This window comes from Pleurodeles waltl, chromosome 10, assembly GCF_031143425.1.
Source record: "Pleurodeles waltl isolate 20211129_DDA chromosome 10, aPleWal1.hap1.20221129, whole genome shotgun sequence".
NCBI lineage: Eukaryota > Metazoa > Chordata > Amphibia > Caudata > Salamandridae > Pleurodeles > Pleurodeles waltl.
In genome coordinates this window covers 408271069-408287884 of record NC_090449.1, presented here as the reverse complement: position 1 = coordinate 408287884, position 16816 = coordinate 408271069, and the positions used below count along the sequence as shown (strand labels likewise).

General features: G+C 43.5%; 1 protein-coding gene across 4 annotated transcripts in view; it reads right to left on the bottom strand.

Moving 5' to 3' along the window:
- The window catches only part of PGAP6 (post-GPI attachment to proteins 6), a 960879-nt gene that overhangs the window by 275749 nt on the left and 668314 nt on the right, over window positions 1–16816 (bottom strand). For all 4 annotated transcript variants that reach the window (XM_069210651.1, XM_069210654.1, XM_069210653.1 and 1 more), the window contains exon 10: window positions 9689–9867. In XM_069210651.1, the coding sequence (XP_069066752.1) occupies window positions 9689–9867 (179 nt within the window). The remainder of the gene's footprint in view (window positions 1–9688; window positions 9868–16816) is intronic.

Sequence of the window (16816 nt, the reverse complement as noted above, 5' to 3'; positions counted from 1 at the left end):
TCTCTACGGCAGACCAATGCTTTTCTCTAGGGGTCAACCTTCTGCTGATAAAAGCAACTGGTTAATCCTGGCCCTCAGAATTCAGTTGTGATAAGACTGCCCCTACCCCTAATTCAGATGCATCAGTTTGAACAATGAACTTCTAGGAGTAACATGGGCTTTTTAGGACAGGTGCAGAGCACATGGCATGTTTGAGCTCCTAAAAAGCTTTCTGACAGCTAGCTGTCCATAATACCTTTTTAGGCATTTTCTTACTAGTGAGATCATTAAGAGGGGCTGCTATGGAGCCTTAGTTTTTAATGACTCTCCTGTAATACCCAGTGAGGCCTAAGAAGGCTCTCACCTGGGTCTGAGTTGTAGGGGGAACCCAATCCATGATTGTCTGGATTTTCCCCTGAATGTGATTTGGTAAACTTTAGTCACTAGCCTGTTAGTGACAAATGTGGACAGCAGAGAGAGCATAACCACTGAGGTTCTGGTTAGCAGAGCCTTAGTGAGACAGTTAGGCATCACACAGGGAAAACATACAGGGCACATACTTATGAGCACTGGTGCCCTGTCTGGCAGGGTCCCAGTGACACATAGACTAAAACAACATATATACAGTGAAATATGGGGGTAACATGCCAGGCAAGATGGTACTTTCCTACAGATGTTGTCTATGAAAACAAATCTGTTCCCTTTGGAACTTGGCAGCGGTAAAAGAATGACAATTCTGGTGCCTTGGATCCCCAGGACTGGAACCAGTGCTCTGTAAGATGGGACAAATTCCTTCTTCACAGCAATCTTCTCACAAACCAGATCCCCAACTTTAGGAATCCAGCCAGCAGAAGTTGTTGGCAAATCCCTTATCCTTAAGGTGGCAGCACTGGCAGATGAATTATCTCAAAATTGCTGAAGCTCCTGCAAGACAGTGAGATGTTCATTTAAATCAAAAGGCGTGACTGCCACAACCATACCAGGGCCATCTAGATCTGGGACATACATAGGTATACCAAAGAGGAGCTAGTAAGGAGTGCGTTCCCCAAGGACCGTCTTGGCAGATAATTCAGTGCTCTCTGGACCCCATATAAATGATGAAGCCAACTTCAGCCTGAACCTAATACTCTAGCTGTTAAAGACTGCTTTAGGTCACAATTCCACCTCCTCACAGCAGAATTACCCTCAGGATGCTATGGGGAAGAGTAATGGAGTTCAACACCCATTGTGCTCATGGTGTTCCTGAAACCCCTAGAGGCAAAAGCAGGGCCCTGCTCCGAGTGGAATGCTGCAACAGCATATGAACCGGTAAAGAACAGCAAGTCTTTTATAACAGTTCAAGTGTCAGCCTACAGCTGTGGCCAAACCCACAGGAACCTTGAACAAGAATCAACCACGACTAAGATATATTTGTATCCACCATCAGGTTGTAAGGGACCACAATGGTCCAGGTAAACACACTGAAGTGGGCTACTGGACACTAAGAGGGATGTTTACGGTGGGTGTTTGATATTGGAATCCTTTGTTTGCTGGCAAATGTCACAGCAAATTACATATAGCTTGGTCTGTTTGTATAGACCCGGCCACCAGAAGCGTTTCTGTAACAGTGATATTGTGGTCGCAACACCAGCATGAGCAGATGTGACACCCTCATGTGCTGCTTTGGTGAGATCTAATCCGTGGTCTTGGTTGGGGATCACTCAATCTCCCCCCCCCCCCAGGAAATGTTGCAAAGACAACATTCTGTGCACTGATATGGTAGGAATATTTTGTAGGGTATGCTTTTGGAAGAGGCTTGCCCTCAGCCAAAGCTGTCATGGCAGCCTGAATTTAATTATCCATTCTTTTGTGAGAATGAGTCACTGCAGCAAAAGAAGCCATAGCTACTGCGGATTTGGCCGCTTCATCAGTCAAAGTGTTTCCAATAACGTGTACTCCTACACGCTGGTGGCCCAATGTATGTAATATATGAGTATCTGGTAGCTTATCCTGAAGATCAGCCACCCTGCCCCACTGAGTTCTGTGTTTTATGGGGTTCCCCTTTTAGTCTCTGAACCCATTCAACTGCCAATGATAGAGATAATCATTGTAGTACTGGACACAGTAGTATGAATTACACACAATCAATGTAAACTGTTCTGGATCCGTGTGTTCCACTGCCAAGAGCTATAAGCTCAGCCAACTGAGCGGTGCAGTCCCCCAGGGTTTGCATGTAGGTATGTTGGGGGCAGATTACACCATCCTTCATCCCTCTGCTCACAACTGCACAAGGGGCTGAGTATTGATGTTTTGTACCTACAGCTGGTTGTGCTGAACCATCAGTGTAAATGACAGATTGGCATCTGTGAAGTGGCAAGATATTATTAGGTGCAGGGTACTCCTGTTCGTATTGGCGACATTCTTGTGTTTGAAGTTTTGGGTCAAAGATGTGATCTACATCTGTGGCAGTCAGGGAGGTTGCCCGTTTAATCCAACATGGATGTATTGCTTTAGCATTAGGAACAGCCTCTAAGACCAGCACCGGTGTTTCCCTTGGGCAAGGCCTCTCCTTGATGAAAGCCATCTGTACAACAGTCAGAATATTTTCTGTGGGTGCAAAGCTTGGTTCTGCGTTTGAGTACAAATGTGATTTGTATCCTATGGGCACCTTGTAGCCCTCAATAAAGGTGACATAGGTAAACCCAATAGCACCAGCAATTATTCTGATGCCCAAATTTGTTTTGTTGTCACGTGGGTGTAAGTGTTTTGCTTCTACCAGGTCTTGCTGCAATCCTCTAAGGATGCATGTGTGTTCAACTGTCCAGTATTTGCTTGAGAAATCTGCGAAAATTAAATCATAGAGTGGTTTTATGTGTTGTGCATAATCTAGAAATGTAAGTTCTGCCAAAGTTAAAGAAACCAAGTAGTGACTGTAGTTTCTTGATGGTGTTTGGTGGTTGAAGTTGAGCGCATTTTTCTAAAAAGTGCTGGGCCAGGCTCTTGCACTAATAGCTCGTATCCTAGAAACAACATACAGACAAAGGCTATATTAGTAGCCAAGGGCTGCGAACCCTAATACGATCGGATTGAACCTGGGAAGATGAGCCAAATGAGAATACATTCAGGTCCAGACTTTCATACGCTAAGTTCTGGCAGAAAAAAATGTTGGAAATATACAAGGTTGTTTAGTATTTTTTATGCATTATGTTGTTAATTGGTACGATGCTGTGTGAGTTTTGTATTGCATATGTGTTGTTGTTTAAGTGTCTGTAATCTAAGATTATTCTATGTGAATGGTCTGGTTTTGCAACTGGGAAGAACAGGTTATTCATTGCGAGACACAGGGCTCTATTACTCCCTGGTACTCGAGCTGAGTGAGGATTTCTCTCACTGGAGCTTTAGCCTCATGTTTAACAGGACATTAGGGTTAAAGCTGGGGTGTAGACCTGACAGGTATTACATGGTAGGGGGAATCCTTATTCCACTCTAGGTGATTGCGGTATAGCGCAGGTGCCTGTGCCAAAGCCCAGTCAACAGTGTAGGCTTCTTTTACCGCATCCGGAACAAGATTTGAGAAAGAAGGCAGTCTTTCTGCCAATAGGATATCATAATTAGGTTCTTTCCAAAACATTACACTAATAGTGCCCTCTATGTTTCCTGCAAGTTGTATATTTAAATCATAAACCCTGTCGGGTGAGAGAACATGCCCATCCACGGTCTCGACTACAAGAAAGTCATTAGCTACTGTTGCATCCAGATGATACCTCAGACTCTGGCGACATTTCATGACTTCTGCTGCACTGTCCAGCAGGGTCACTACCCACGTCTTGTTCCTCTGCAATGTACGCAAGTTTGCTGGCATGTTTTATTGAAATTTCTGCCTTTTTATTTTTTAATTGTGGCTTTTGTTGTGGGGACTTGTCTTCTTTCTTATCTGAAGACTGCTGTAAGTCTTCCTTTTGTTTCACGTAGTCAGTGCGTTGCTCTGACCGGCCCAATCTCACTCCGTCTATCCGGTTTGTCCTGAAAGGAAGGAGAAGGACGTGAATCAGTAGCTCTATCAGAAGCCTTTAAAGTTTGTCTATTTCTTAGTTTATGACTCCTTTTGGAGCTCTCTGGATCAAAGGAGTCTGCTCTATGACTTCTTCTGTCTTTATTTTGTGTTTGTTTATCCCACCGTTTTTCAGAACCCTCTGGTGCTTGTTTAGTACCAACCTTAGGGGTGGTACTCTGAATTTTAGGCTTCTTCGGCTTGACTCCTAAACTATCCAGTCCCATACTAGTATAGGTTTCGGAGAAAAAATTCAGTAGTTGACACTAATGTTCCAACTGTGAAATCTCCCGGAACTGCTGGGGTATAGCCAATGCTACTGCTTCCCCTTTAATGTTACTGAGTATTATTGAGGACACTGTGTCAAAGATGCGCATCGGTTTCACCCCCAAATCCAGGGCTGAAGCAGCCCGAGCTCATTTTGAATTTGTTATAACACTTCCAGTAAGTTGGCAAATGTTGGGGTACCATGTGTGGTAGTGTAAATGGCAGCGAAGACTGTACCCCATGTGGTGCAGTCGTCCACTGAGGGAACCATTCCAAATGGCAAGCTCATTGTGAAAATTCTATATTTACCTTGGGCTCCTGTATAGGGAAACACTGCTTCCAGCTGATTAGTTTTCTGTGCTATCCAGAAAGAAATATTCTCACATTCCGTGGGCGCTTTGCCCCTGATAAAATGTACAGTTTGTGGGTTAATCCCAGCCAAGGCCAACTGGTGACCAGCTGGTGCAGCCCGTGCAGGGGCTGTATTCACTGTTCGCATAGTGAATTGTACCAATCGTCTGGAAAGTTGTACTAGCTCACTATAAAGTGCGCATACGTGACCTATTTGCATTGCCTATACTACAGGATGTGGTGTGTATGTGGCAAACATGGGCCACGTTGGTCTGTCATTACTTAAGGGATCTAATCGCGCGGGTTGTATTACATGTGGTAAGGCACCTTTGAACCAATTTTGATGTTCTTGATACGAAAATGGTGTCTCTAGATACCAGTAAGCTTGGTATTGCTGCGGCACGTTTACTATTTTAGTTGTGTGAAATGTATGTGTTCTGCCATCTTCCTCTGAAACGGTGACCCAGGAATAGAATGTTTCTGTTTGGTAAGCATCATGAGCTTCCACTATAAATATGACATCCCCGCCCTCATCTGTTAAGCCATGGGCTTCTAGATGTTGTGTCAATGTGTGTCTGATATTTTATGAAATGTCTATGGCATTACCCATGTTGAATAATGGGTACAAGAGAAGGGACCCATATGGGGAAAAATCCTTTTAAAAGGGTTCAAGCATGAACGACCTACAGCCTAATTAGGTATTCCCGATTCAGCTGAGGAAGAATATCCCTAAACCCACAGATATATCCATATAATGGTGCTTAGGGTACCTGCGGTGTAGGCTGTCAGGTCTAACATTCATCATTTACCCCACTGTTCTCATTGTCAGATGTTGACCCTTCTGACAGTCTCAACCCTGTTCGGCCAGTGCCCAGAATTTCTTTGTTACAGGGCACATCTTGGCTTTTCCTGAGTTTAGTGTCTATAGTAGAAGCGTCTTTTCTCACTTCTGGGATTGAGGAAGACTTTTTAAGTTCAAAGAGAAGCTTAGATTTGTACAGTGTCTTAATCACAGCTTGTAGCTTGCGCTGGCACAGTTTGGACGACTTTGCCTTTACCAGCCAGTCATCAAAATATGGGTAAGCATCTAGTCCCCTTCTTCGCAGGTGTGCCATAATCTCTGCAAGGCACTTTGAGAAAACACTTGGTGAAGGATTTATCTCAAAGGTTGAGGCTTAACATTGTTGTAATGTTCCTTGTCCACGACAAACCACAGGAACCTCCTGGGTCTGCTGTGTATTTGTATTTTCAGGTAGGTATTGATGGGGTCTATAGCTGCCATATAGTCCCCTTTTCCAAAAGTGGGAAGTTCACCTGCAGTGTCCTCATCTTGAGTTTTAGTGCATTTATAAAGCTTTTCAAAGCCCTTAGTTCTAATATGCGCCTGAGTGTCTTGCCCATGTTGAGTAAGAGGAAATAAATTGAAAAGACCCTTGCTTACTTTCCTTCAATGGTACTTGCTCTACTGCCCTCTTTAATATGAGGCCTTGGACTTATTGTCGTAGATGTAGATGTTCTTCTTTGCACTTGGTTTTATTGTTGGAGGTTTGTTTACCTGTTCTATACAGAAACTATGCTGAATTAGGTTTAATATCCATTTGATTAAGGAGATTTTCTTCCACCAATGGTCAAAACATCCTATCCTTTGTCCTATAGGTGTTTTGAGTAGGATGGGCCTGTTGTGAAGTCACTTATGGGAGGATCGATACCCTCTCTGGGTGATTTCTTAACTTCTGAGTCTTCATTAAAATGTGTGACATGAAGGGGATACATACTGTCACTCTGATGATGTACCTGGCAGGTCACTTATTGGCGTGAAGGAGGCATGTGATGTTGTAGGTGTTTCTTTCCTTTGGGTAACACCTCCCCAGAAAAGACACTCTGAATTGCAAAATCCCAACTCCGTTTCTGTGCCATTGCCTTGTTTCATGCGTTTCAATAAATTATCAACTGCATTGCAGAAGAGACTCCACCTGGTGAAAAGCATATTTATCAGAGAGGTTTGTACCTCCTGCTTAAAACCTGAGGCCCCTAGCCAGGTGTGCCTCCTCAGAGTTGTGACTGCACAGTTATCTGTTGGGAGTGTCCTCAGAGTCAATTGAAGACTTTAAGCAGGTGTTGGCGGATCTTCTGGCCCTCTTGAATTAATGTCTTAGACCTCTTATATTCTTTGAGCTGGCGTTCCATGAAATCTTCGATTTTATCTCATTGCTGGCGGGCACATCCATTCAGCAGAGCACAGGTGTTTGCAATACACTACTGTCAATCTCTTCATCTTACAGACATTCATGTACACTCACTTCAGGAGAGATTGTCAGTGTGTGGTCTCTTTTGTGCAGAGGTTACAATCTGAGAGTCCGCAACCACGCTTCCATTGATGTAAGTTGAGTCCTAGGTACAGTGATTCTATTTCTTTTCAACACTTGCCATCACTGCCTTTGTGCAGCTGGCTCCCTAATGGCCTCTTGTACCTGGTCCAAGACCCTGGACAGCACAGGTATAAATAGTTTGTTTCTTGCTGTGGTAGGAATATTTTCAGGAGGGAACACAACCATTTGCTCCTACTTGAGATGGACCTCAAGTGTCTGGTGCCCTCTTTATCACAGCATTGTAGAGTGTAATGTCATCTGGGGACAAAGGGGGTCATTCCGACCCCGGCGGGCGGCGGAAGCCGCCAAAAGACCGTACCGCGGTCAAATGACCGCAGCGGTCATTTTGACTTTCCTGCTGGGCAGGCGGGCGACTGCCAAAAGGCCGCCCGCCCAGCGGGAAAGCCCCAGCAACGATGAAGCCGGCTCCGAATGGAGCCGGCGGAGTTGCTGGTGTGCGACGGGTGAGGTGCCACCTGTCGCGATTTTCAGTGTCTGCTTTGCAGACACTGAAAATCCTAATGGGGCCCTGTTAGGGGGCCCCTGCAGTGCCCATGCCAGTGGCATGGGCACTGCAGGGGCCCCCAGGGGCCCCACAACACCCGTTCCCGCCATCCTGTTCCTGGTGGACCAGGATGGCGGGAAGGGGGTCGGAATCCCCATGGCGGTGCTGCAAGGAGCGCCGCCATGGCGGATTCCTTGGGCCAGGGGTAAACCGGCGGGAAACCACCGGTTGCCCTTTTCTGACCGCGGCTTCACCGCCGCGGTCAGAATTGCCCTGGAAGCACCGCCAGCCTGTTGGCGGTGCATCCGCGGTCCCCGGCCCTGGCGGTCATGGACCGCCAGGGTCGGAATGACCCCCAAAGTCTTGATAGGCAGGAATTGACCCTCCCTTCAGGAGAGCTGATGTACAGATTTGGCCAGTATTCTGCAGTGTCTCCTCACTAGAAGGATTCTTGCTCAACTTGGCCCTCTCTCCTTCATATTCGAAGATCTCCTCCTGGTTCTTCTTGTGAATCAGGTGAGACAGGAGATTCTAGGTCTGTGAGGACCTGCTCACTGACCTTTTCCATCAACGCTTTCAAGGGCTTTTGTATGACTTCAATGAGTTGTCGAACTCGCTCTTCCTCTTCATCAGGGCCTCTATTTCGGCCTCGACTCACAGCTTCCACTGCTTTTAGACATCAATGGCATTTTGATCAGAATCAACTGTCTCAGGCATTCTCTTCAGCGTTGAAAACTCCCTTTTGTGAAGCACATTTTCTCTCCTGGACTCCGGATCACAGGTTCCAGGGGCCTACCTCCTATGGTGTCTTTAGATCTTGATCCATGGGGCACTTTCTGCTTATCATCCTTAGATGGCAAAAGCTTCTGCACTGAGGTTGATTTTGGCAGTTTGAAGCGAGAAGATTTACATTCAGCCGAGGTACACACTTTGTTTGTTATTTGTCATTTCTTGGGATGGGCATCCTTTCTGGCATTATTTTTCCTTCTCAGCCATGATAGAGCCTTCCCTCAGCACCAGCTCAGCGTCTTTGTGGCTTTCAATGTTATTGCTTGACAAACCCAGATCCCTTAGCGACCCTTGCTTGTGCTAGGACTATGCCACAGTGTGATGTGTCCACCTCTGCTTCTTTCTTGCTTTGACGGTTGTAAGTTGGAACTTAGCACACCCCTCCGACCTGGGATCCTTTCAAGAGGCAAAGGATGCACACATCATACCTGGTCTGTGCAAATCTGTGGTGGTAGTTGGGCCAAAATCTAAATGAGGCATGCTTCAAGCCCTTTGCTTATTCTGAGACCCACATGGCCATTTTTGCCCTTCTTGAAACCATAGCCGGTCTGTTTTCAATGTGCTTTCGCATTCTTCCTTTTACATACATTGGTAAATCATTTGAAAAACCCATGACCTTCCGCATTATCCTGGAACTCCTTCCTAAAAATATTCCTTCTTCGGCTCTGGAGTCCTGGCTGTGCTCCCAGACCCAGTGGTGGAAAAAGAAACTGTAGATGGTGACTACGTCAAGGAGTTTCTGAGATCACTGAAAGAGGGTTAAAGGACCAAATGGTTGATGGGGTCCACAAAAATAGGGAAAAAGGACTAAAGAAACCAATTCTAGATACAACAATTAGATACCAGAGTAATGCATAGCATGGGAATCCAGAAAAGAGTCCCACTGCAAAACTTTTTTTAATTAGTTTTATTGTATTCATTTTAGAACTTCTATTTTCTGAGTTCAATGGAGTATTTTGACAAGCCAAATACATTTTCCTTCCAAACGTTATTGTTACAATGCGTTTTTCTTTCATGCCTGTATGTCTGATGAATTTAGCAATTTTAACATGAAGCACTTATCTCACTTTTAGGTTGTTTAGAAGATTTGCTGGGTGGAGTTTACACTGTTTGTTTGCAGTTTTGTGTCGGCATCCTTTCTCAGTGTTATTTATTTATATAGAGTTTGTTCCTGTGCCACAATCATGCTTGTTATTTCTGGTTGGGGTGTGTTTGGCAGGGGGTTTTAAGAATGTTACCTGTATGGTTTTAGTGCATTGATTGAGATGTTAAGTAAATAATTTATTTTTAGCCTCTGATACACCTCAAAACAGGTGTGTGCTACTACCTGCAAATAATAAAACAATGTGCACTGGAAATCCCCCGGACCCTTAAACAGTGTGAAAGCAGGTAACATACCGTGGAGAAGAACATGGTGAAGGTGTAGACTGAGGCCTCTACGAAGAAGTAGCGGCTAATGGCAAGAAAAATGGCCGGAAGAAACATCAGGTTACTCAGCGTCAGCAGGAGTGTGGCAAAAACCTGGCGCAGGAAGGAGATGGCATTGGTGGCATCTGTGCAGCTCCATCCGCTCCAGCCTAAATGGGGAAAAAGGAAGAGAGGGAGATTTACTGAACCAGGTTTATAATTGTAGCCAATGCCTGCAACAGAGATAAATGCTGGGGTGTGGTGTCCTCTTTCAAAGCAAAGATGGGTCTGCAACAGTTTTCTTTGCCCAAAAACAGAGTTTACAGCATGTGGATGTGCAGACTTCCATTGTCATGCACTCAAATATGCAATGGCTGATGGTCTTCAAAACTGTTCTCCATCCATACCTTCCCACTCCTTCCCCCAAACTAGTTGTGTAGCACAAATACACATTCCAGCACTATCAAAAGCTCCCTCGACAGTCTATGCAATTCCAAGCCCATAAACACCAACTTCTCTTCTTTTAGAGAAGAGCAGAGTGGTGTATGAGCTCTTCTGGGAAAAGGGGAATGGAATATTCTTATATTTACAATAAAAGACTTCAATGTAACCTTGTTTATAGTCCACACATTCATTTTTTCTGCAGTTATTCTTGCGGTACCACCTGATTCCACAATTTCTGTTTTCCACAGATATTGAACAGAACTTCGACCATCCTTGTTTGTTTTTATTTTAGGACTAAGTCATCATAATGCACGTCTTAAATTATACCAAGTTATCTCGAAATTGTGGGTCAAACTTGACTCAGGTGCATATCAGAAGCCTTTAGTTAAGATTGGAAGTGTGCAGGGCCAAAGCTCATCTGCTCTTTGAATCGGAGATGGCTTGAAGTATTGCCCCTTGTGAGCATCCTATAGGTGGAACGCAATCAGAGTGCTAGGGGCTCCAACATCTGAAAACCTTGAGTGGCCAGGCACCTTAAATAGGCCTCAATGTGATAAAGCTTACAGGTCTAAAAGAGATGCAAGATATCAGAAGAAGAATACTGAAGGCTGCCTTCATCGTGGTTTGCAGCTAAAAACATGGGGTATTCATTCAAAAAAGTAATCTGGATGCATTCAAGCTTTCGAATGTGAAAATAAACACTGCATCAGATTCAGCAGTAGAAGTAATGAAGGGTAAGATGTGTTAACGCGTCCCTTATGATAATTTATTACACATCAGGACTCGTTTTAGGCCAATGAATCTTTTGACCCAGTTGAGAAACACCTTAGGACGAGATAGCTAATCAATATGTCAATCAATACGTCAATAATGTCATCAATATTTATTGCAACAATACATTTTACTTTAGTCAAAGTCATTAATCAATTCAAGACACTACCATGACCTTGCAGTCTTGGAAAACCACACCAGTTTAATAGAATTTTATGAGTTTTATTCCCTATTAGTTACAATTCTAAAAGTAGATGTGTTAATCTCAAAACCAAGAAACATAACAGCATAGTCACGATATGACAACTTTGATAAGATTTCAATAAGGCAAGAATCGCAAACATCAAAGCATAACACAGCGTAAACATAGATCAATTTAGCAGAGTGTCAATAACGCGTCAGTTCAACAAAGCATAGATTCAGTTGTTTGTCTATTTATGTCAGTTTAGTGATTACCTGACCTAACCCCTAATTAGCATTAGCGTGTTGGGCTTCATGCAAAATATTTTTAGAACACCAATTTGGAAAGCATCTAGCTATGGTCTTTGTCAAAAGTAAGCAGTTGGTACCTAGAAAGGAAAAGCAAACAGATAAATCACAATTGTATTGTCATAGTTACCCTCCAAGGTTTAGGTCAGCACTCAGGTTCAGTCTTCGTCTTCAGGACATCAGTCTAATCGCCATCAGTCAGAATTCAACTCAAGGGCAAAAGGGGCACTTCCCTCATAAGGAGGCAAAGTGTAAATGGGCAATCTAAGGACGAGGATGGTTCTAAGCAACCCAATAAGTCACCAGACAGAGTGACAAAGTTTCTGGATAAAATCAATAGCATTCCCTAACCCACCTAAATGGCTCCCCGTGTCATGGGTTTTTATCCCTTTTTCGTTGTACATTCCCCTAAAATTTCATTGGACATTGGTTATACCCCACTATCTTTACCCAATAAAAAGATGGATTATGTCATTAATCTTTCACTCCATATTATTTTACAAGCTCTTCATTGGTCCACATGATTGGCGTCTTCAGAGGTAGCACGTCAGGTATGATTTCATCCTTTTGTAATTCTTTGCACATCTTTCGGTCAGTAGCTCAATTGTCTTCACCGGTTTGAACGACCTTGTACATTACATGAATCTACACTGTTGCATTTTGATTTGCAATTTCTACAAGCAATGGGGATTTCATGGGAATGGATCTACTATGGTTACATTCAGCTTCTAGTTTTGAAGAAAACAAGGGGTCATGTCCTTTTGCGAGTCAGCACACTGCAAGATAAGAAAAATATGTTTAATATGAGAGCCTAGCAGCTAAGCTTCGGCTCATGCTAACTTAAGGCCTATGAGGATTTCAGCACAAATTCAATAACGCAATCATTAATAATTAGTACAAAAACACACTTTAATATCATACTTTATCATTTCTATTAGTTCCCATATACATTAGCGGCCACTCCTCGTGGTCACATTTCAGGTGCATGTTTAAACAAAATACATTAATACAATTACTTAAGCAGCATTATCACACACTAGTTCATAAGCATTTCATGTTAATATAGATTATATAAGCTACGCTCTCTCAGTCCCTCCTCTGACGACGTTCGTCATCACACAAACCTTTCCCTTTCGACCTTTCACTTTTAATTTTTCACCTTGCGCATAATGCGCATTTCAACATCTTGTCCCTTGTGTGAACTTTCCCAAATTTCATTGAACATTTTTTCCCTTTCACTTTCCTCATTTCTCTTATTTCTCTTTGTCCAATTTCTTTTAATTTTGTCATTAATTTTGCATGCTCCCCATAAACCTAATAAACAGGCCAGAACAATTTTTGCAAGAACCCCATTCCAAATATTGCTAAACCAGCTCCCTACTCTGGCAATTCCTCTTCCCACTTTCTCCCACACTCCAGGTTCCTTCAGTTCCTTCAAATCTGTACTATCTCTAGTTAGGTTAGTAATCTTTTTACTATTGTCCGGTATATATGAGCAACAATGAGGCTCGTTGGGCATCTTGCAGACTCCGCCGCTCTTTGCTAAAAGAATGTCTAAAGCAAGCCAATTTTGAAGAGTCATAGCTCTTTCCGCAGCAAGTTCAGTATCCATCAGGAGTATAGCCCCTGTAAAATTTGTCAGCATGTTATCCACAATAGTAGACAACTTTCGAATCTTTATGGAGTTTAAGATACCCCTACTGAAGGAACTATGGCTCCAAATATGTCACCAACGACAGCAGCCGCTGTCTCTCGTTTTTGTCTAGCATGTTGTATTTCAGACGCCTTAGGTATTTGTTTTAAGTCATCAATCTGGTAAATCTTTGGGAAAACTATCCCCAAATAACATGTCCCATACCATCCCTTAGGGAGACGGTAATAAGCAATAAGGGCCAGATGTAGGAACCGGTTTGCACGTCGCAAACTGTGAAAAATGCAGTTTGCGACATGCAAAACGGCCATCGCGATGCTGATTCACATTTTGCGAGTATAGGAAGGGGTGTTCCCTTCCTATTTGCGACTTGCACTGCGATGTAGAATTGTTGTGGGACCGCAAAAGTGGTCGCAAAGCAATTCGCAGTTAACACCCACTTGAAGTGGGTGGTAACTCATTCGCAAACGGGAAGGGGTCCACATGGGACCCCTTCCCCTTTGTGAATGTCGCTGAAAATATTTTTTCAGAGCAGGCAGTGGTCCAATGGACCACTGCCTACTCTGAAAAAATGAAACCAAATGGTTTCATTATGTTTTAGAATTGCAACTCGTTTTCCTTTAAGGAAAACGGGCTGCAATACAAAAAAAAAAAAAAGAACTGCTTTATTAAAAAAACAGTCACAGACATGGAGGTCTGCTGTCTCCAGCAGGCCACCATCCCTGTGAGTGCAGGGACTCGATATGGGGTCGCAATTTGCGACCCTCCTCATTAATATTCATGAGGTGAGTCTTTGCGACCCCATAGCGAATCGCAGAAGGTGTCTGAGACACCTTTCTGCATACAATTTTGCGAGTTGCAAATTACGAGTCGGTATGACTCGCAATTTGCAACTCGCAAAATTTTCTGTACCTACATCTGGCCCTAAGTCCACAGATATAATAGATCCCAGGGATCGCTGTATCCTGTCCATTTAACATGAATGCCCATTTACTCTGGAACAAAAACACATGCCTGCATTCACTCGTGCCCACAAATAAAGTGTCATGTTCAGATTTTGGCCTATATATACACAAAGCCTTCCTACATGTAATGCATATATAGCTAATTTGCCTTGCGTCTTTATTGCAGTGTAAGCATAATCATTTGCATATGTGCGTTTTTCTAGCCCCTTTTCTAGTCTCTCTTTCAATGCTTTGCGTCTATCATCAGTGTGATCTAAGAAGTTTTTCTCTACAGGTGTTAATAAGCAAGTCAGATTGTTGCGGTGTGCATAAGCTGTCCCAAATGTAAGTGTTGGGTCAAAGAAACCTCTAACTAATTTTATACTATGCTCCTTAGCTAACTTATTCAGAAACTCAATCACTGGCACAAAAGAAAACACCACATCCAAATTTGAGTAAAAATATTGCACATGCTCCTGGTCATAAAATCTTGTTAATAGCAAGCTACAACTTATCCCACATGTTAGTGGAAGACTATGATATGTGACTCCCTCCTGTACTGATGAAGGAATCTTTGTGCACACATAACAGTTTCTCGCATCCATGGTTTCAACATACTCATTCAGCAAGCGATAGAAGACGTTAGTGAAGAGTTCCCCTTTTGAATTAGTTCCCTCATGCAAGTGTTTTGTATCTTGCTCAAACTTTTCCCACGGTGTTAGTGTTGTAGACTCAAGTTTTGAAGCATTGTTAGTCGCTTTCTTATCCAACCACGGCATTCCCACAATCACACCTACAATTATTATCGCACACACAATACCTAATATAATACTTAACCAACCACACACTTCACCCTTCTTGCTATTCCTTCTATCATAAGCCATGGTCTGTAAAGAATCAGATAGGAAAATAACTCAAAGCAAAACAATCAACTTGAGGACAATTTAAAAGCTCTTTTTTTTTTTTCTATGCAAAAGTCTCTCTCTCTCTATGCGTGTTTTTACAGTGTTTCACTCACTCCAGGACCCTTCTGTCAAATCAGGTTAGCAGCTTGTCATAATCAGGTTTTCAAAGTCAATTCAGGTTATCAGTGTCACATCCGGTAGTTTATAAGTCTCTTTTTAAGCTTTCGATTTAAATTTTAACTTTAGCACAGTCTCTTTCTCTGATTGATTTCAGGTACCGTAGTATTGGCCTGGTACTTCTCGATCAAAACAGAATGCTAAGAATTCTTGTTGCCATTCAGATGTTGTTGCATATGCCCATTCAGGACCTGCGTACCTTCTATTTGCGGTTCTTTTTCTTTTCAGCCTGCGTTCGCTTTGCACTTCTCCTTCACTTAGATCCTCTACTCGGGTTGTATCGATTTCTTCCGCTATCGTTTCACCTGGTACGACCTTTTCTTTCGCACCCTGCTTCTCTGGCCAGTCATCACCTTTGTGCGTCTTCTTCTTGCTTGGCCTTTCAGGATGCTGAACAGCACCCTCCTCTTGTGCTATGGTGTTTTCTCTTGACGGACCTGCAACTGGTTCTGGGGATGCCGGTGTGCTTTGATCTCTCTCTACTATTTCCCCTTTTTCATCTTCTGGGTCTGTAACAGGTTCAAGCTCTAACCCGCACCCGTCTACTTCTGAGAGAACCTCTCCTTGACTTAGTTCTCCTGCTGCCTCTACTGAGATAGGCTCACTGTCACCTCTCTCGAACGTGTTTACTGTTTGAGGGACTAAGTCGTCCCCAGTGGGCTCTCCGGTAGTCTCAGTTCCCTCTTGGCTGTTTTCTGGCCCTGAGACTTCCCTCTCTGGTATTGCTGATTTGGAAACTTCAAGTTCCTCATCAGTCGGACATGTTACCTTCTTTGTGTGACTGGCATGTATCCAGTTTGGAACGCCTGCACATTTCACAGCAGTGGTTACTTGATATGGCCCCTTCCAGCGCGGCTCCAAACACGACTTTCTCACGTGCTTCTTGACAACCACCCAGTCACCGGTTTGCAGGTTGTGACCTGGATCACTGATCGGTGGCAATGTGTTGGCTTCCACCTGGTGGGAAAAAGAGCGAACCACATCAGCCAAACCTTTGCAGTAGTCCAACACCATATCATCCGTGATAATCACAAGAGCATTTGCGGGTACTGCGGGTAGCCTCATAGCTCTGCCCATCAATATCTTGTGGGGAGATAGTCCTGTTTTCTTATCAGGTGTGTTTCTCATTGACATTAGCACTAAAGGCAATGCATCTGGCCATTTCATATTGGTAGCTGCACACATTTTTGCCATTCTCGACTTCAAGGTACCATTCATCTGTTCCACTAGTCCTGATGCTTCAGGGCGATAGCTACAATGCAGTTTTAGTTCAATGTCCAATGCAGCACACAAGAGCTTAATCACCTCATTGTCAAAGTGTCTGCCCCTATCTGATTCTAAAGAGACCAGAAAACCGAACCTGGGTATTAGTTCCCTGAGCAAAAGCTTTGCAACTGTGAGACTGTGGGGTAGGCTTTAATCCAGTGGCTAAAAACACACACAATCACCAACACGTACATCAATCCTCCACAAACAGGCATCTCAATGAAATCCATTTGCATTTTGCTAAATGGACCGCCAGCTCTCCCTATGTGGCTCAAAGTTACCACAGTCCCTTTTCCTGCATTCATCTGTTGACAGATGATGCACCTGTGACAAGTAACCTCTGCGGCTTGTCTGAATTTTGGGTTAAACCAGTCAATTTTGAATAACCTTATCATTGCATCCCTCCCAAGATGTGCCTGTTCATGATAAAGCCTTGCAAATTGTGACAGAAGACTGTTTGGTAAAACCAGCT